Genomic DNA, 20,651 nt, shown 5'->3' on the forward strand with positions numbered 1-20,651 from the left:
AGGCAACACAAGAGAAACATGGAGAAGCCTGCAGAATTTCCTGTGAGGTTGAGCAAAGTTCACAGTTTTAAATATGACCAGCTTGGCCTCAAAATATCTCTTCATGTATTTATAAATCATTCCCTTTTAACTCTTGTAATATTAATTAAATTGGAAGGGGGCTTTCAAGTCAAAGCCTTTGCCTGTATAAATAAATCAATATCTGTGGAAATCAGTGAAGTTGAGACAGTTTAGAGGGACAGGAGCCTCGCACTGTAACTCTGACTTCCTTGTCAACATTTGCAGTATTTGCACATAATTAAATAAATGACACTAAGTGAGTCTGTCCCCTCCTGGTAGTCCTGCTGTGGTCTGATATTGCCATCATTGCCTGGGTTTCCTCCACCTGATAGAAATATTTAAATTTGCAGCACATCAGCAGTAAAAATGTGCATTTTCCCCGCTCCATTGAGTTCATTTCAATTCTGATGAGTGTGGCCATGGTGAGCTCTGGGGAGAGCATGGTCAGCTCTCATGACTGCTTCTTCAGGTATCCATCATCTGGGACACTCTGGGTCTGCAATTGATGCAAAATCCTCCCAGGAAACCTCCCCAAGACATCCTGCCTGCTCTGCAATGATGCCTTCTTGCAGGAGAGTCCCTGGTGTGTTTTTCTCAGTGCAAAATAAGTGATTTTTTCAATGAGCAGATAAAATGGGAATGGCCTCATGAGTCTGTGCATGGAGAATAACAGAGATATCACTCTGCTCTCTGCTGATCATCCATTTTTCTGAGCTTTCGTTGCTGCCTGGGATTCTCACACCTGGTATGGACCTTTTATACTGTAAGGTACAGCTTAGACTTCCAAGGAAGACTTCTGTGCTTGCAGACCAAAAGGGCTCCAATGTGCAATGAAAGACTGCAGGCCTTTCCTTCAGAATCGTGGTTATTATTCAGGCCCTGTGCAGCACATGGACTAGTGATCACATTGCCCAGCCTAATGAGCACATTTTCAAGGTGATTTATGAATTTCACTTAACAGCTCTCCACAACGTCCCTCTGAATAATTGCCATTATCCCAGCTCTGAGCTGTGGAGTGCAGGAAGATCACGTGCCATGGCCAAGGTCCCACACAGTCACTGCTGTTCAGAGAACAGGAGAACATGGTCCCTGTGCTGAGCTCAGACCTCTTCCATTCCTCCTGGTGATTTGTTTTGTGCCCTCGTTGCTGACACGTGTTGTGGAGTCAGGAGAACTCTGGTGAAAAGCTCAGCTATTAAAAGCAAGCCCATTTTGCTGCAATACATAACCTTCTTCTTATCCCACACAGTTTAGGAAGGTTAGCTTAAAATTATCAAAGGTGCCACAATTTTAGATGCCTGGATGCTGTCTGTGGGCCTAGTTAAATTAATATTCCTGAAGCATCCTCTTATGTGGGATGTGAAGAGGCAACAAGGGCTCATTTCCCTTCCATCTACTGTCCTTTTTTTTCTGTCTGTTTCGAAGGGAAAGGGGAATAATTATCTCCTGCTTTTCAGGGCAGCTGGTATGTTACAAACTGTATGGCTCCTTCAAATTGTTGTGGTTTTCTTCTGAAATATTATTACAGGTTTCAGGGTTATAGAATCATAGAATGGTTTGGGTTGGAAGGGGCCTTAAGGCCATCCACTTCCAATCCCCTGCCATGGGCAGGGACACCTTCCACTGTCCCAGGCTGCTCCAAGCCACATCCAGCCTGGCCTTGGACACTACCAGGGATCCAGGGGCAGCCCCAGCTTCTCTGTGCCAGGGTCTCACTGCCCTCACAGGGAAGGATTTCTTCTGGACATCTAACCTAAATTTCAATGTGAAGCCATTTCCCCTTGTCCTGTCACCACAGTTCCTGATGAACAGTCCCCCTGTAGCCCCTGCAGACACTGGAAGGTGCTGTGAGGTCTCCACACAACCTTCTCTTCTCCAGCCATGGCTTTCTCACTCTGTCTCCATAAGGAGGGGACTGTTTTATCCATGTCCACACTCTCAGCCTTTTCCTGCTTTTTCCTTTTTCAGCCTTTCATGGGGGACAACTACTGTGACTCCATCAACAACAGAGCCTTCTGCAACTATGATGGTGGGGACTGCTGCGCCTCAACAGTCAAGACCAAAAAGGTAGAGATGCCCCTTCCTCTTCCTGTGGGAATTCCTTGTTGAGTTCTGCTTTGTGTATATTGTATTTTCGCTCAAAAAAGGAAGGTTCAAGGTCTCCGAAGGATCTTCAGCCCTGGCATCAGCTCACCATAGGCACTGAGTTCTTGCTGGTTCATTTATCATCCATCCTCAAGGCTCCAAAGGGAAACTAAAAGTTGGAAGTCATTAGGAAAATAGGAGAGAGTTAAAGGAAAGCATCATTGTGGATCTGTTCTTTGATCCATGTGTACCCACAAGTGCCTGGCTTGCTGCTGACTGTCTCATCCCAGAGTGAGACTGAGAAGAATGCGGAGCAGGGCAGCAGGGCTGGGTGGAGATGTCAAATATTTTTTGCACAGAGACCACATAGACCAGAGCCTTGCAAAAAGAGACAAGCTAGTGACACAGACCTATAAAATCTTTACTTAAGGTAGGGATGATGCTTAGGAAAGTAAAATCCACTTTTTATCACTCAGCATTGAGAGGGTGAAGTGGTAATTTCCTGGAAGCAGGATCCAAACAGACAAAAGAACATCCTTATTGGCCCAGTGTATGTTTGAGTAAAAGGATGCGTTGCCACAGAGTATTATTAAGAACAGAAATATATTTGAAATCAAAAAAAAACCAGGCCTATTTGTGGAGCTTTGGTCCATCAGAGCCTATTAGACACTGTGATCTGGATGCAGTTTCTGGCTGAGGAATATTTGAACCCTTGGCTGTTTGAGCCTGGGGAAGAGTCCCTCCACCCACATCCCCCCTTTTTCTGCTTCTTTAACACACATTTCTGAGCACTGTTAGAGACAGTGACTGGAGTGATAGAGCTTGTGGCTTGGAGCAGTACAACATTTTGTAGGTTTCTAACCAGCAGGGATTTGGAACTAGGTTACTCCCAAAAAATAAAGCAAATTTTAGCTTCTGCCAGGTGAATATTTTACCTTATCTTCCAGATTTATGTATAGAACAGAATTAAAAATCCAGCTGCATTAATTATCTGGTACATGTTAATAAATAACAAAACCTGAGGGAGCTTGGACTTTACATATGACACCATCCATGTTACTCAGCTGAGGAAGGAGGTCCTCTCTGCAGAGGAGCCAGCTATGGCTGGAGACTTCTTTACCTTGGTTCAGCATTGTGGGCTGTCTCTGATCCATCTGGGAACACTGGGGAAGGGAGATGGGCATGCCCTGGCAAGTGGAAGGAGTTAATTTCTCCTCTGGGGAAAACGTAGGGGAAGAGGTTGTTTCCCTAGCTGTGCTCATTTTGGACAAACATTCTCCTCTATTGTGGTGTTCCTTTTGAAAAAAGTCCTGGGAGCCACATGCAGGGAAGCCTAGGCAGGGCAGTTCCTCAGCTCCCCACGGGTGGAGTAGGGCATGGAGACCCCAAAAGGGGCTCCCTGGTGAAACAACCTCTGAAGAGATGGGCAGGATGACAGACAGGGGCTCATCAGCTGTCTCCAAGAAGAGATTCCTATCTCTGGCTATTTTCCACCTCCTTGGGAGGAGCAGCCCAACAGCAGCACAGCTTGCTCGCTGACCTCCCACCAGCCGGGAGGGCAGAGCTGGAAGTGCCCGGTAGCTCAGCATGGTGTAGGTCTTCTCCTCCCAAAACAGCCTGCCTGGGAAACTTTATCTCACTGCCTGCAGGCTGGAGAGCAGGCGATGAAAAATCCCAAACAGTGTCAGAAGAACGAAGGCGAGGTGCCTGGGAGGGGACCGACCCAAACCAGCCTCATCAAGTCAGGAGCTGAGGGCACAACTGAAACAAGGGGGATGTGAGAGCTGAAATGAGGGGGGTGGGGAGGGACAATATTAAGGTTTGGGAGCAGAATTTATTGCTGGGCAGGGAGTTGAGACCAAGTGGGATCTGCACGGAGTTGTGAACACTTACCAGCCAGGCGACTCACGCTCAAAATATCTGCTGCTTCCCTGCCACCCAGAAACCAAGTGACCTCCCAAGGAGGGGAAGCACTTTGCAGCCCAGTGGGTTACTGTTTTCTATGCTAAAACTGCTCGATGCAAAGGGCAAATGGTCAGAGAAGGGCAGCTGGTCACACGTCTGATGGATTTTCTCCATGGAGGGGGAGGTTTTGTAGCTTTTTGGAGATAAGTCTGCTTTCACAGACTTCCCTGGGAGCTGGATCATTAGGGGAATTGGATCAGCTGGGGAATTAGACTTGCCAGTCTAATTAGACTGGGAGTTTAGAATCCCCCATCCTCAAGATCACACAGGTGGATGGCTGAGCCATGGAGCCCTGGCAGGCATTCAGCTTCCAAAGTCTCCTCCTCTCTCCCAAAACACCAACAACATCCCAGGAGCTGAATGAGAGGCCTGGGACGAGTGAGGAAAACCACCTTCTCCTTGGATCTTCCACCCTAAAAGCGAGATGCTAAGTCCCAGTTTATTACATTTATAGGGTAAAAGGGGGAATAATAACCCAGCCAGGGGGGCTGTGGGGTCAGAGTCAAGGAGGCAGCCGGAGAACCTCGCTCCTGCAAAGCGGCTGCCGACACCTGCGGCAGCAGCCGTGGGGCCGTGGGGCTTGGCTCTCCCAGTTATTTTCCCATCTGAGGCCTTTGACTGAGACCAGATTTCAGGCCAGGCTGTTCAAATACAGCCCTCCCTTTGAAGAGGTTTATGAGTGGAGCATTACAGGAGATATTCCAAAGGGAAAAACAATGAAAGGTGAGAGAAAAAGGAGCTGAATAAAAATACTCCGCATACCAAATCCTTCCAGCACAGTTTGCCACCTACTTAAAAAGGCACAGTTTTAAAATACACATTGGGTGTAAAAGCCAAAAACCTGGAGGAGACATAGGGAGGGGCGAGTCCAGCTCTGTTAATTCCAATACCAGATGAGGATGTATTTTCATACGGTTGTAGAGAGAGTGAGACACATGAAAGAGACTGCTCTGCTCCTTTTCTTTCAGGGTTACATACTATGTGGCAGATGTGTCAGTCTTTTAAAGCCCCTGCAAGTTTGCCCATAAATGTCCAACATTTATGCAACACCTGTTTTTCTCCCAAAATGTCACAGGACATTTTAAAAGCTTTAGATTTATCATCATTTCCCGCAGCAGCCATTGCTGGGGTGACACATGGTTCACATTTAAGAGAACATAGCAACTCCACACATTATTTTGGGAAAGGGCTGAAGATTAACATTGCACCATGTGAAGACTCAGGAGTTAACAGTCGAGTAAGAGCTGGCTTCAGATCTTTAGTGTCCGCAAACTGTCAAGACTTAAGTTTCACTGCAGTCCCACTACCCTCCCAAACACACTTTGGGCTGCACACAGTGCTGTGAACAAGCTGCCTGAAAGCAAAATGCTTCAAGCAAGGTTCACTTTAAATCCGAGCCCTCTTACTTAATGTGAGACTTTGCACACTCCTGTTTTGTTGCCCTGAAAATGCACAAGGGACTTCCATGCTTATCCCATGTTTTCCCTTTGCATTTGAGCATTAGCAGGGAATGACCTTGTGGATTCCGTCAGCGAGTGGGGAATGGAGCAGTGTGACTTATCTGACCAAGCACCAACTAATCAGCACTGCTGCTTAGATAGGAAATAATGAGTATTTGCCCTGCACTGTTCACAATCAGGCTGGAGAGCTTAAAAGAAATCATTAACGGCCTCTTTTGAATGCTTCAAGTGGCAACGAATAAATTCAGTCATAATCTGGGCATAAATTTGAGGCAAGTGCAGTCAGAAAGCAGGAAAAAAGAGACATTCATCAGCTTAATTATTTGTTGTGCGTTAATTGATGAGCGTCGCCCTGCAGTGGGCGAGAAGCCAGGGCTGGCACAGGGACGAGTGCCACCCAAGGAAGCAGGGACACAGGCAGGCAATGTGGGGATCAGGGGGCTGACGGCAGATCTGTTGCTGGGGCAGAGGATGGGGCCCTGCTGCTCATAGCAGTTCATGACCCAGGAGCAGCTTTGAGAGACAGGAAGGCCATTGCCGGCCAACCTCCAAGGGAGAGAAAGCTTCTGTTGTGTATCTGGAGGGGATAAAGTCTTCCGTGAAGGACAAAGCAAAATCCCATCTCCTTTTAATCTTCCTCCCCTCCTGACCCAGCACAGGTTGCCAGCTCCCTTCTGCCTGGCTGCTCTAGGAAGCTGCTTCTTGCTTTGTATCCTGACGCAGATAAAAGAAGACACTATTTTCTAAAACATTACATACGTGACACTGCCAGAGTGAGGGAAATAAATAACCTGGGCACAACTGGCTGTCTCTGGGCTTTTGGCCGCCGGTGAGGAGTTTGTGGGGCGTGCAGCATTGCTGGGAGAGGCTCTGGCTGTTTCCTCTGATTCATTTCAGGAAATCTTCTCTCCAGTAACTGTCTCCTCCACTTCTTTTCTTCCCCTTCCCTTTTATAAGTTTTCCCTAGACAAGACTGTCTAGAAAGGCCTCACAGAAATCAGAAATTCTTTCTTTAGGGTCTGCTTACGTACTTTGTTCCAGACTGGGATCACAGATTTGCCTGGTTGGAGGTCCTGCAGTCTGATCCCTGTAGATTTAAATACACTGAATTTGCTGTTTTAAAATTCCCTCAACTACAGCCATTTGTAAGGGTGAACTTTCATCTGTCTTTCCTCTCTGCCTTTCCTTTTTGTCGCATTAGGGATAAACCTACAGCTCCCATGAGAAAAACTTGCCTCACTCAATTATCACTCAGGTTTTCCTTCAACTGCTTTGCCCCATAGCACTTGGTAAAAAAAGAGAAAAATTGTCCTGTCCCTTCAGCCTCTTGACATTTCTGTCCAACACCTTGGAGAGGAAAACCAGCAAGTGCCTTGGCGGAAAACAAATGAGGACTTGTGGTAGATAGAGGGCTGTGTGGGATTCATCCAAAGCTTTGCTTATCTAAAAGATAGGCCAGTTATCAAAACCTCTTCAGAGACTTTATGGCCGAGAATTCAAGGCCTAAAGAAAGGAGCTTTGAACTGAGGGGCTGCTGCTGGCTCCAGTAGGGATTTCCAAAGGCTGTCCGTGTCTCCCCAGGAAGGGAGGGGAATGAGTCTGCACTCCTAGCCCTAAGCCAACAGAAGTAACCACTTCTTCACTTCTTGGTTTTTTGGAGAAATAACAGGAGAGCTTCTCCTAGCTCTCTGACTGCAACACAGACCTGTCTTAGGCAATCTCAGATCTCTCTCCATTGCCACAACATGGTTTTGAGGCAGTTTGGTGCCATTAGAAGCTTAAGTGACCACCCCAGCTGAGGAAATTCTGTTTATCCAGAAGAACTGATGCTCCTGCCACGACACTGCTCCTAACTACTTGCCTGTCCCCAGCTGGGTGTGTTTGTCAGCTCTGTAATTAGCCAGGGAGATAGAATGAATGGTGGGTGAGCAGGGAGGAAGGCAGGATACAATGCTGAGGGTTGCTTCATGCCTCCAGAAGCGGCTGAGCGCTCCAAGCACGCGGGTTCTCCCCAAAGTGTGGGTGAACTCACTTCCCCACCAGCCCTCGGTCACAGGCTCAGTGGCTGTAGCTGTTTGCCATGTGAGAGGAGCGTTTCCAGTCAGGGTTGGTTGGGATGGGAGCTTATTTTGGGGCTCAGAGCTTGGTTTCATAATCCTTCAGGGAGGCTTTCCAGGCGTCAATAAATTAAAAGCAGTGATGGTAGCAGCACATGTTGCCTATCCTGAGAGAACTGTTCTTGGCTTCAAGGGACATGGGGCTTCCCACAACATACGGCATTCCCAGGGGATGTGCTGGTGGAGGGTGTTTGCTTTGCTATCCGACCTCACTTCATTAGCAAGTGTTACAAAAAACAGCGAACAAACCTTCCCTGCTCCACCGCCAGCTATTTGGCCTCTGGGTGGTCTGGCTCCTATTAAATCTTTGGTGATTATTTAGACTAATTACATTCATGTTTGCACAATCAGTAGCACGAGAGTAGGAAGCACAGCTGATTGCTGAGCAACTGAGCTCCGTGTGGTTTGGCAAGCGGGCTCCCTCTGCTCCGCGGGCAGGCGGGGATGCGGGATCCGTGCGGGCTGGGCTTTCCCGGGAATCCCTGCTGGCTTTGGGCCATCCTGCTCCCACTGGTTCTGGTGAGGCAGCTCCCACTTTGCACACGATGGAGAGAGCAGAGCATCTGTTGGGTTCAGCTGAGCTACAACTTGATGCACCACAGTTGCTGGTTTCACTGGGGGAAAGTTCAGTTTATAGTGGGGTAGTTAACAAAAGCTCAGGCTTTTAGAACTGCATGTGCTGCGTAGAGAGGAGGTTTCCTGCCTTTCCTTTGTCTTCCCAGGCCCTCTGGAGCAGTGCCCTAAGTGTGAACCCACATACCAGCGCTCAGAGCTAAAAGGGAGCTCACTCTTGCTCCGTTATCTCAAACTGGTGACCTCAATGCTGAAAACCACTGGGAAGACCCTTCGAAGATGCTTTTTTATCCCACAAGGGCCTTGTCAGGGAACAGAATAGTCCCTGGTGTTTGAGCTGGGAGGCTCTGGGGAGGCACAGGGCTGTGACACTCAGCATAGGCTGCCACACTTATCTCCCAGGCCACACTGCCCGCCGAGGCTCTGCCTGCAGCAGGGCCTCCGCAGCCCCAGTGAGGCCTGTCTGGGAGATTTCGCAAACACTTCAGGGCTGAAATCTAACAACAGCCTGTTTCCCAACACTTTACAGCCCTCCTTCCCTGCTTCCCCCTCCCTGGGCCTGATCCTGCCTGCCCTGGTGCTGCTGTGAGCCAACCCCGGGCAGGGGCAGAAGGCACAGCCAGGTCAGCCTGATACCAGACTCTGTGAGGGACAAGCTTGCAGCCTTTGCAGAGCTGTTTTCCATCCCTCCCTCTACCTGTCTGGGATTTCTCCTGTCAACATTCCCACCAGTTCCCTACAGACTGGCCTTTCTCAGCAGGGATCAGCCTTGGGATGTCACCAGCCTCTTCAGATAGGTGCATGTAGCGAGGAGTTATGACCTCTCACTCATTCCATGACCTGCATCCCAGCTCTGCATTGCTCTCTCGCATTGTTGCCTTTGTTCCCACAGTTGGGAGCACAGCATCCAGCACGAATCTAGCCCTGTTTCTAAGAGGTAGCTTGAGTTTATCCAAAGTCTCTTCACTCAGTGTGGGAGGGGATGCTCAGGGCTCCCATGCCTTGGTGGAGAAGGAAGTCTGAGGTCATGCACTGCACAGCAATGGTGGTGAGTTGGTCGAGGTGTTTTGGATGCCCCATGAGTTACACCTGGGTGTCTGTGCCAGCCTCCTGCCCAGCCTGTGAGCCCACACCTGCTGCCCTTGCTCCTCTAGGTCCAGAGCAGGATGTGTGATGTCCTGCACACTCCAGGTGACAGGAGTGGTGGAGGTTGTGTCTCTTTTCTCCTGATGATGGATAGTCTGTGGTCCAGTGTGCTTGTGGTGTGACTCACATTCCCCTGAGCACTGTAGATCCACTGCCATGACTGTGCTGGATCATCTCCAAGAGCTGTGTGCGTAGGTGTGTGGAGCTGTGTTCTCCACTTATGTCTTTTTCAATCTACTTTAGCTGGTCTGAGGATACAGTATCTTCCATTATTTTATCAAATGTTCAAGACAGGCCCTAAGCTTAATTTTTAACTTTTTCTTCTCACCCTCCTAGACATTTTCTGGGTTTTCTACATGGGGAGATGGACATAGGTGAAATGCAGGGCTTGGTGTTTTGAAGGAAGAGGAGCTGATTCCTTACTCCTGGCTCTACAATGGGGCTATCTGGAAATTTCAATGCAGGTCGTGTATTCTGGTAATGAGTTGGGCTTTCACAGACCTATTTAAAAAGAAAAGAGGTAGTTAATCTTGGAGTATGTATATCTGGGCTCCACACCTAAATGGGCTATCATTCAGTGAAAGGCTCAGCATTTATTATTTCTAGCACATCCAGCAGCTCTATTTCATGGCTGTGTACTCCAGAGGCTGTCACTGTGCGAGCCCAAGGCAACAGACAGTCCTTCTTCTAAGGGCTTTCACAGTTTCCCTGAGCTGGGTACTTCAGACAGTCCCAGCAGATTCTGTGTGTGGGTTAAATTCCCTAAATACCTATGGAAATCAGGTCCTTGGGGAACTCAAATGTGTATTTGTTGTAAATGTTGTTTAAAGTGGAAAACCCTGTATTACTGCTAAGTTTTTGGAGAATTTTGTCATGCCTAATGTGACTGTGACTGTGCTTATTACCCATAGAAATCTTTGCCTTTTCACACAATAGAAAACTGATCTCTGGAGCTCACTGCCATAAGACAAAACAATTCATCTATCTGGACAATAGCACTGTAAAAATCAAATTGCATAAAAAGCCTCCATAAGGGACATAAAGTGAATAAGACTGATCTGATCAGGAAGAAACCCTTCTCCATCAGGCTACCCACTGCTGGGAACTGCTGCTGAGCCACAAAGCTGTCTGCTCTGGGGGCCACGGCTCTGCCTCAGAGAAAGCTTCTGCTCTTCTACCATGACCACTATTGGAAGACAATAAACAGCCAGACATTTCTTCTCTGGTTGCTCTATCTCCCCAGGAATTGGCTGTAATGCAGCAGCAATCCACTCTCGTACGTGCACCTTTTCAGGTCGCTCCAGGGCTGAGCACAGCCTGTGAAAAAGCAAAGAGGAAAACAAGGGATTCACGAGGACAAATGGGAGGAGACAGAATGAAGGAAGCAGAGCACTTCAGGCAACATCAAACTCATGCCAGTTTGGGTGTCTAAGGCTGCTGTTTCAGCAGCAAGTCGGTGAGGGGAATGTGAGCTGGTGGTTTGGAGACAGAGCCATGCAGGGCTTTCTCTCCTGGCTCTGATGTTCCCGCAGGTGAAATGGGAGCATGTTTGGGATCTCCGTGCCTGCAGCACATCCTGCTTAAGCCTGGACAGCAGCAGAGACAAAGTGCTGTAGGCTGTCACCACTAATTTCAGACACTTTACTGGAATGCCTGAATTGGGTGTGTGGCTGACCTGTGTTCAGTGCAAAGTGTGGATCCATCTTCCCTGTCTCTCCTCTGAATGAAGGGGCTACTTAATCTCCTTTGTCAGGTTGTTACAGGCAAACACAGGGAATCCGGGCCAGGGAGAGGAAAAAGCTTGATCAAGACAAATGAAAGAATCAGGTTCCCAGGTCTCGCCTCCAACCAGTAGCTTCATTGTACATCGGGGAGGATTTTTTAAGTCAAAATCATTGCCAAATCCAGATTGAACTGAATGATTCAGGATAAAAAAAATGAAAATAGCGGAAAACTCCAGGCATACTTAAATGTTTTGTTTGAGCGTTTTCTAAGTGAAACTAGTTTTTGTTTCAAGACATAACTTTTGCTGTGAAATAGTCTTTTTTGTTTGTTTCTCTTGAAGGGAAAGGTCAAACCTGAAATGTAGCCGATAATCTAAACCAAAATGTTTCCTTCTACACTGAACAGAAAAACTCAATTTTTATTTTGCATGTATCTTTTCTTTTTCCTTTCCAGTATTTTAACTCAGTCATAAAACAATCTCTCCTCAGCCTCCTCCCCAAACCCCATTGTTTACAGACTTCTCTGTTTTCCTATCTAAGAATATTCATAGCACTGTGATATGAGACAGTCCTGCTCGGGCTGGCTTCTGTTGGATCAAGTGACCCTTAAGCTCCTATTGTTTTCTGCAGTTTATAAACTTATTCAGTTGCCAGTTATTTGGATTCATTAGCTTCTAACTTTTTGGACTCTTTCTTCCCTTTGCCATCTCCATATTTGTGCAATTGCAGATTCAGATTATTCACTGGTTATTTAGTTTATAAGTCACCGAGGCCATGGCTTCATGAAGAGTCATCACCCTATTCCACCTGGAGGGTCGGGTCTTCTGTGAATGGAATCAAAAGCAAGGGGAGGAGGCTCTCTAAGCCCTGATTTGGTGATGAACGTTGGCTATTTAGTGTCTCTGTCAGCATGTCCCTGCCTTAAGCTACTCAGTTGTGAAATAAAGCTCCACACCCCTCCTTCCCAAATTGTGTGCGTCAGGAGAAAGGCATCCTGGAGAGGGACAGGCAGGGACTTGTGTGGAAGGTCTAGCTGGAGATGACAGCACAATGCTGGGTCCACATTCCTAGATGGGCTGTGGGTGATGCATAGGGAACAGGCAGACTCAGGCATCGTAGCCTGGAGAAAAGTGTTTGTGAAAGGGAGAGTGAACGTGTGGCAGCAGGGCCAGGGGGAGCAGACAGAGCGTGTGCAGCCCTCACTGGGAACATCGGAACAGGTTGTGGCACTGCCTTGGAAGGAGTGTAAAGGAGGGGAATGAGGTCATTTGTTCAGTCTGTGCAGATGGGAGAAATTCTTGGGAATTCACTTCAGGGCAAGTGAGACACTTGTCCCACTGCCTTTTCTGCAGGTAAATACTGTGATGCAAGACACCCAAATCAGCTTCCAGTGGGCAAGCATCACAGGCTATTGTTCCAGCTCCTTCCCACGCTTCTCCAGAGGGGTCAGAGAGATGACAGATGGTGAATGCAGCAGTCTCCCACAGCATTCCTCTGCTGAGCCTCAGCGCTTGTTAGCTGCACCTCCTGACCTCAAACACAAGAGGTGTTCTGAGAAGTCTCTGCTGGACTCCAGCTTCACTGATCTGTGAGACAGTGCTTGGTTCAGCTCCTGAGGAACTGAACCCAAGAACATTCATAGTTAAGTGCACAAATGGACTTAAATAAAGCAGCAGCACCCAAACTATAGGCCCTTAGGAACCTCCTTGCAGCACCAGCTCAGCAGTAACATAAGCCACTGTAAAAAATAACATAGTGAAGATTGCAGCTGATCTCTGAAGATTTCACCCCAGAGATCTTTTTTGTTCTCCAGGCTGCTGTAGGTGTGTTCCTTCCTTCATGCTTTTGTGTTTTTGGCTTCTTTCCCAGGTGACACCATTTCCTATGTCCTGTGACCTACAAGGAGAGTGTGCTTGCCGGGACCCCAACGCCCAAGAGCACAACCAGAAAGACCTCCGTGGCTTCAGTCTTGGGTAAAGCCAAGTGACGTGGAAAGGAGGACCACACTGCTCAAGGCAGGCTAGGAGAGACACCACATCCCTTTTGGTATCGTTTTTAACATTTAGCTGCTCAACTGGATGGCATTTCTGCACCAGGGACCCTTAGAATTCACCCAGTCTGCCTTTAATTTTTGTCCAAGGAGAACTCTCAAAGTAGGGGTTTATGTATTAATTATATCTTAAATAGTGATCATGAGAAAAAAAAAAACAACCAAGAGTCAAGTCAAGATGACTTTCATGTATCAAAACAGCATGTTATGGCCACCTAATTTGAACAGCTCATATCTAGATTCAAGGCGAGAAACAAACTATTTATGTACACATATTTATAGAAATAAGTAGAGAAAGAGAGCGAGAAAGAGTGAGAGATTATGATCAACGCAAAAACACTTTCCCCTCCCCAGCACTCACAACTCAGACCGTTCGTGGAAGAGGCTGAGCTCTTGGAGGACTCCAAGCTGAGCCTTTTCTGATGCTGAATGCCAAGGTATCGCATGCTCGGGGCACTGTGGCTGGGGTGGGATCTCCACAGGGCTGGGCCTCTTGGCAAGTGACTTGCCAGGCACCCAGCCAGCTCGAGATGTGGGATGCATCTGCTCCTCACAGGAATGCTACTTCCAGCCAGGCAGCTCAGCAGACTGCAGTGGCCTTTCTGTACAGCTCCTCCTTTTCCCCCTGTCCTCAAAGAGTCAACAAAAAGCCCCCTTGTAGCCTGCAGGGCTTCTGGGGTGTTCCTGTGTGGAGCTGGGCAGGTGGTCCCATGGTGGAGTGAGGGAGTGGGGAGTCCAAGGACTGGCATTGAGGAACATGGATGATTGCTTCTGAGGAGCACAGAGAGGGGAACTCGCACCCGCACTTGTCATTTGAGCATGTCTGCTGCTGCTACTCCTGCTGCTATGTCCCATACAAATAGTTTCCTTACTGTGTCAGGACAGGGTGAAAAACAACCCCACGCAACCAAACAGTCTGCCTTAAAGCTTACCTACAGCCTGCCTTTCAAACCCTCTGGTCTCTCCCTCAGCACTGGGGCAAGAAAACAGGACACCAGCCAGCCAAAGGAATCTGCTTTCTGGTCTCCACCCTGCCAAGTGGCTCTCTAGCCTCCTCCACCCCACTCGTAGGGTGAGCTGATTCTGACAAATGCTTCATGCTCCTGTTTTCTTGGGCGAGGGGAAGAGGAGGACGAGATGCCTGCCATGAGGAAAGGTCCATAGGAGACAGTATTAGAATTTTGGCCATATTTGTCAGTATTAAGCTGCCAGGCCAGTGGGCCAGACACTTGGGATAGACCAGGAGCCTAGCTGTTTGTAATCTTCCAGAAAGAAGGGCATTAGCTGCAGCAGATCTCACACTTCCCTGTCATCCTCCTGCTTCAGCCCAGAGGGCAACATGTGCCAGACCCTCGGTGGTTCCCTTTCTTACAGGGTTCATTACACGGAGTCACTGAGATACCCAGGGCATCCAGTGCTGCTGCTGCTGCAGCCCATCCCAGGGAAATCCCAGAGACCTTTCCAAGGTGTCTTGGGCATGTGCTCCAAGCTCCTGCTGAGAAGAACACACATCCAAAAGAGCATCCCTCCCAGTGTTAAGTTTGTTTGTTCCTTGGAACAGTTGTGACTTGCACAATGTACTGGGTAAAGAGAAGAAGATTTTTTCTAACTCCCACTTTAGGCACTGGAGCAAGGCAGAAGGGGAAGGGCAGGGGTCATTTAGCTCATGGAGATGGATATAAAAATGATTTGGAGAACTAGAAATGGAAAAATGATAGAATAATCGGTGCAGGGAGCCAGGTTCTTGTTACCCACTGTTGGGGTTGTTTCTATTGGAATGAACCAGAGAAGAATCTCAAGAACTGAAGTAGAGGCCTGGAGAGGGGATTGTCATTAGGAAGGTGAGGAGCTCTCTGTTGTGAAGCTCCAGCTATCCCTAGAGAAGGCCTGGCCATGGGAGCTGTGTGGATGGCTCTGTCCTCTCTGTGCAGGAGTGTCCTGGAAAGGGAGGTTCAGTGGGATCAGGGTTCCTGCCATGGAATTAGATTGAACATCCCCCACCGTAGAGAGCAGTGGCATAAACTTCCACTTTTGCCCTTCACCTTCTAACTAATATGGGATGTAAATAACTGTGCAAAGGTTGCTGCTTCCTTCTGGTCCCTTTGCCATCCCGTTTTGTTGGCAGTTTGCTCATGTGCCACCCAGCCTGTCAGAAGAGCTCACAACCTCAAAAGCCTTTTAGACTGACACTTCATGTCCTCGATGCCTGAGGCATCTTGGCATGATTTCCCCTCTCCATCCCACCTGGGTTTCATCCCAGCAGGGAGCCTCAGTTCAGCTCCTGAGTGCATGCTGAAAATGCCCTTCCCAGTGCAGAGCTCAGCATGGAGATTTCCCATCTTCTTTTCCACTGGGACAGTGCCCAGGAGAGACAGGTCTGTACAGACATTATTGCCACTTGCTAATGTGGGCTCACAGGAGCTCAAGGCCATCTGAGCCCCGCTGGCCAGCCAGGGCCAGCCCCTGCTTGCTGAGCTGGAGACCTCAGCTCAAGGGACAGTGGCTTCTCACCAGCACAGCCTCATTCCTCAGCTTTCCTCCTACAGTCCTGGTGTGCCCCAGCTCCCTTTCCCACTGGCAGGCTTTCCATGCTGCTATTTGATTTTTATTTTTAACTACTATGTTGGCCCTGTCCACCTCCTCCAGTAGGGCTGATGTGATCAGGAGTGGAAAGAAGTTCTGCTCTGAGTCATGTTAAATCCAATGGTTTGTTGTTTTTGGTTTTTTTTTTTTTCCATTGGGGCAAATCCTCTCTGCATTTTCAGGTGCTGTACCAAGCACCCAGAGAGATGCCAAGAGGGGAGCCATGGGGAATGGACACATGCTCAGGTCTTGTCCCCTGTGCTTCCAACCTTCGGCAAGGCCGGCTGTATCCTCACATCATCTACCACTGTGGGCCTCAAATGCCCAGTGGAGTCCCAGGAAAGCCCTCCCTGACTGTGGTGGCCAGTGGGTGGAAGGCGAGAGGGACATCACCCCCCATCTCCACCCACTGAGCCAGCAGCAGAGGACAACATCAAACCAGAAGTTTGGGGGAAGAGAAGAGAGGGCTGATGACATTTAGCTGCTCATGAGGTCCAGTTCACATTAGTGCCAAGATCTTCTCTGTCACAGATAGTGAGCCAGGGCTGCACCTTATGTGGGGCCACCAGGCTGTGGGGGATATCCATTGCCAGCAGGAGGGAAAGCTGGAGCAGAAAGTGGTGAATGGTGCACGGTGGGGTGGGAAACTCCAATCAGCTGCTACCCCTCTCCCTCCCCACCATCTCGCAGACAGGCTGAGCTGGTGTCCTCCTGCTTTTCTTGCATCTTCCGCTGTCACCCCCAGGCTGAGAAAGGAGGATGGCACCAGAGGATTCTTGGAATCGGGTTCCAGCTACCTCCCTTCTAGTTTCAGTTTCACTTGGTTGTAACTGTCGGTGTGTTTTAGGTTTTACCTGTGTCTAAGAAAAAAAAAAAAAAAAAAAAAGGAAAAAAAAAGAGAGAGGAAAAAAGAAAGCCCCATAGCCAACAAAAGTTTTTTGCTGCAAGTGATTCAAGTGGGGGGAAAAAACAATGTGTGAGGCTTTACAGAGAGAATAGGAGAGAAAAAAAAAGAAAACAACAAAACCCATAAAAAATGGAGAAAAGAAAAAGAAAAGAAAACCTGCATAATCCAAATCCAAGAAGAGCAAAGCCTATTTTTGTGTGTTTGAAAGGAAAACACCGATTCTGCCAGCTGAGTAGAGAGCTAGATACTAAGTGTAGATTTCCCTAGAAGTACCGTGAGGTTTTATAACATTGTCTGGTTTTGTTTTCCTCGTGTGTTGTGATAAGTCCAGGAACTAAGGCTAAGGTATATTGTTGTTTGGGGGGGGAGGGAGGGGGTGGAGTTTGTTATTTTTTTTTCCAGATTATTTTTTTAAGTGTGTATTTGTGCTTATTTTTACGTTATCCAACTGTACATACGCATTTAATCAGTATTTCACTGTGCTCTAATTACTGCACTCAGAAGCACTGCACAGTCTGAATCCCGGAGAGCTGCGAGAGACTGGGGGTGAAGGGGCATGGAGAAAGCTGCTCCCTGAGCAGACAGGTGATTCCCATTTTGGGGAAGTGGGGTGCTGACCCCCCCCTTCCCACACTCCAGCCCATTGTGCCCATTCGAGGCCGAGCTAGAAGACAGGAGGGGAAGGGGTAAAGTCAGCCAAGGCTGGGGTGCCCAGAGGGGTTTCAGAGCTGGAAGTCTGGCCTTTGAACTATTTTGGATGCTGTGGAAATTCCCAGCCTTCTGGCAGCACCTTGCCCTACCCTGCCGAACCCCTGGAGGCCCCAGTGAGAGTGGATGGGCATGTTCATATCACTGGGAAAGGACCACATGCCTTGCAGAGATATGCTCCAGAAATCTCCAGATATCTTTATGGTTATGGGCCCCATTTCGGTCTCAGTGGTGCAGCTGAGCTGATCTGCTTTAGATTTTTTCCATGTTACCCCATCCTCTGGGGAGGGCCGTCTCCTCCTGAGGTCACTCCTGCCTCTAGGTGACCTTATATGCTGGGCATACTGAAGCCCCGAGAACAGTCCCATTTCCCTGGAGGACCTTGACCACTGAGTTCAGTAGGAGCATGAGCAGAACATCAGCAGGAGCAGGTCCAGGTGGCCCAAGATGTATTTCCTTGGAGCTATGGTTAATTTGGGCAATAGGGACTTGGTGTTGGGCTGTTCCTGCCACCTGGGGGGTTCAAATCCCCCTGTTCCTTTTAGCAGGAACAAAGCGAGGCTTAATGTTTTGTTCTGTCTTTGTTGGCAAACTGAGTTTTCCCCTTTTCACCGATCTACACATCCAAGATTCATTGAGAATGAGAATCACTTCCTCTGAGGCCACACTCAAGAGCTTGGGTTGGCTTCAAGTGTTCAGTGAGGAGTCTTGGTGCTACTTGTTGGTAGTTTCAGTCCTGTTGGGTCGAGATGTGGAGCTAACGAGTCCAAGTTGTCTTTTGGTTCCCATTCTGGCTTAGTTTTTAGTCTTTTGTTTTTTCCTTCTTTTGGTGAGGCCACATTCAACCACCAAGTTTCCATCTTCTGAGTGCAAAGAACCAGGGCTTTAACAAAACATTTCACCAGCAATTCAAGAGGGAATTGGAACCATTGTGGAGTTTGCATTGTACGGCCTCTGTAATTACGTACCTGTCTGCAGATGAGAGGCTGAATTTTGCTCCCATTGAGTCAACACAGGTTTTGGTTGTTGTTGACTTCACTGGGAGCAGGATTGAGCCGTACTATATATATAAATATATATATAAATATATATGTGATATATATATAATATTATATGTATAATATTATATATATATCAGTGTAATATTTACAAATAAAACTGTGATCTCGTCTAGAGAAAAATGTATTCATATTACCAACTGCTCTTCCATATTTATGTATCATATTGTATCTTTTTATTATAATTATTATGATTATTATGGTTATTATTATTATTATTATTATGGAATCTTTCTTGGCACCTTTTGGAAGCCACGTCAACCAATACTCCAATGAAGTGCTGAGGATCTATTTTCACAAGAATTCTACTGGTCTACTGTATAAAAGAGAAAAGAAAAAAAAAAGAAACAAGCAAAATACAGTTCAACCCTTAATTCTGTACCTCACGCCTGTACGTTTGCTGCTCCAATTTTGGGTTTTATTTTGCGTTCGTTTGTTTTTAACGGATCTAATTTAAGTCTCCAAGCAATATATAAAGATGTAAATAGTAAAGCTTATTTATTAAGATTGTCATCTTTTTTAATTTATATTTACACAATTGTTCATCTAATTTATTTTTTTTTCAATACAGTTTTTAACAGTTGTCCTTTTTTGGTTCATGATGTTTTTTAAATCATTTTCACAGAATTTCTTTATACAGCTTTTTCTCTTTCTTTGAATAAGCAACAACTTCCTCTGGTCTTTCAAAAACAGGTCATGTTTCACTCCAAAAAAAAAAAAAAAAGTTATGTCAGATTCATCAGAAATATTTTGCCATTGTTGATTCCTATACCCTAAAGTTCTATATTATATAAATATATAATACCTTGTATGCTTAAATATTTAACTGTGTGATTTTGTATATATCTTCATACACATGCTCACACACATATGAGGGTTAATGTCCCCAGATGTTGGGAGAACAGAGAATCAGAAACACAAACAATATAAGCTTGTATTAAAGAGTTCTGAACTGGACCCCTCGCTCTTGCCACGTCTCCTTTGCTTTCGGTCGAGCCAGTCCTGAGCAACGCCCATGGGGGTACCCAGCGTGGGCACTGCTGTGGGGTCCCACATCTGGCTGCACAGCTGCTCAGCATCCTGCTCCAGCTCTGTGCTTTTGGGGCAGAGGGTTGAAAACTGCCGTGTTTTGCTGGAGGGCTGCAGCGGGTGGCGGGAGGCAGCGCTGGCTAGGGCCCTGAGAGGACATTTCACCTCCAGTGGGATTGGCTCTGCCAAGGGAGGTCAGCTCCTGTTCTCTCCAGGCAGGCTGGTGGAGGTTTTGGTGTGACCCAGCTCGAAAATCAAACTTTTCCATATTCTTCTTAGCTTATTCATCACATGCAGAACATGTTCATCCAGAAAACCACTCCCAGTGGGAGCCTGCCTTGGCTCAGGGGTATTACCTAGAAGGGAAGCAAGGCTGGAAGCAAGCTCTGTGCAGCCAGAGAGCTGAACATCCTGATGCACAGAGCCTTTGGACACACAAAAAAACCAGACAGCTAAAGATAAATCAGTCTCCAGTGGTCTAGAGAGAGCCGGGGTTGCAGTCTCCCCACCAGACCAAGGCCTTGGGAGGTGTGCACCAATAATTTGTGTGTGGTGAGGGCAATATACTGAGGGATGAGAATAATTTGTGGGTTTTTTTTTACTCTGGCATAAATAAGTCAGTAAAAAAACGTTTTGTATTTTTACCTCTGAAAAAACCACTGCAATATATTGAGCAGGGAGAGACAGAAATCTCGTGAGCAAAAATGCATTGTGTTTTCTATACTATCCTTGTCTCTGGTCAATGCATTATTAATGGAGTATAAGTGCGTCACACAGCCCTATCAATAGCACATGCTGCAGATAAAAAGGCCCAGGAATGAAGGATTAAAGGGGCTGTGTCTATAGCAATGCACAAATCAATTGGCTGTGTGTTGAACTAGCTATCAGGGATTAATAAAGACCTGAAGGTGGGAGCAGCCATGGAGGCAGGGAGTAGCAGGCAGCTCGCTCCTGCTGGGCTCTGCTCAGCTCCACTCCTCCTGCACATGCAAAACCGCCCCAGGATCAATCGGAATGCACAGTCTGAACAACAGTTTCTACATCCAGGTTACATGTCTTGTCTGAGATCAACCACTAAAGAAAGCTCTGGGGAAATTGCTCAGAATTCATGTGGCAAAATTCCTCTCTCAGCTCAAAGTCACAGCTTCTCAGACAGGCATGGCATTGGTGACTGTGGCAAGCACAG

At 47.4% G+C, this 20,651-nt stretch overlaps 1 protein-coding gene across 3 annotated transcripts in view; it reads left to right on the forward strand.

The window, feature by feature from the left end:
- The window catches only part of PAPPA (pappalysin 1), a 180,349-nt gene extending 161,094 nt beyond the window's left edge, over positions 1 to 19,255 (forward strand). For 2 of the 3 annotated variants that reach the window (XM_038156308.1, XM_038156311.1), the window contains exons 21-23: positions 2,029 to 2,127; positions 13,000 to 13,103; positions 13,535 to 19,255. In XM_038156308.1, coding sequence (XP_038012236.1) covers positions 2,029 to 2,127; positions 13,000 to 13,103; positions 13,535 to 13,592 — 261 coding nt within the window. In that variant the 3' untranslated portion in view covers positions 13,593 to 19,255. Of the gene's footprint in view, positions 1 to 2,028; positions 2,128 to 12,999 lie in introns of all 3 variants that reach the window. The other variant, XM_038156310.1, reaches the window with a different exon arrangement.
- Positions 19,256 to 20,651: the final 1,396 nt, after the last annotated feature.

The sequence above is a fragment of the Motacilla alba genome, chromosome 17, assembly GCF_015832195.1.
Source record: "Motacilla alba alba isolate MOTALB_02 chromosome 17, Motacilla_alba_V1.0_pri, whole genome shotgun sequence".
NCBI lineage: Eukaryota > Metazoa > Chordata > Aves > Passeriformes > Motacillidae > Motacilla > Motacilla alba.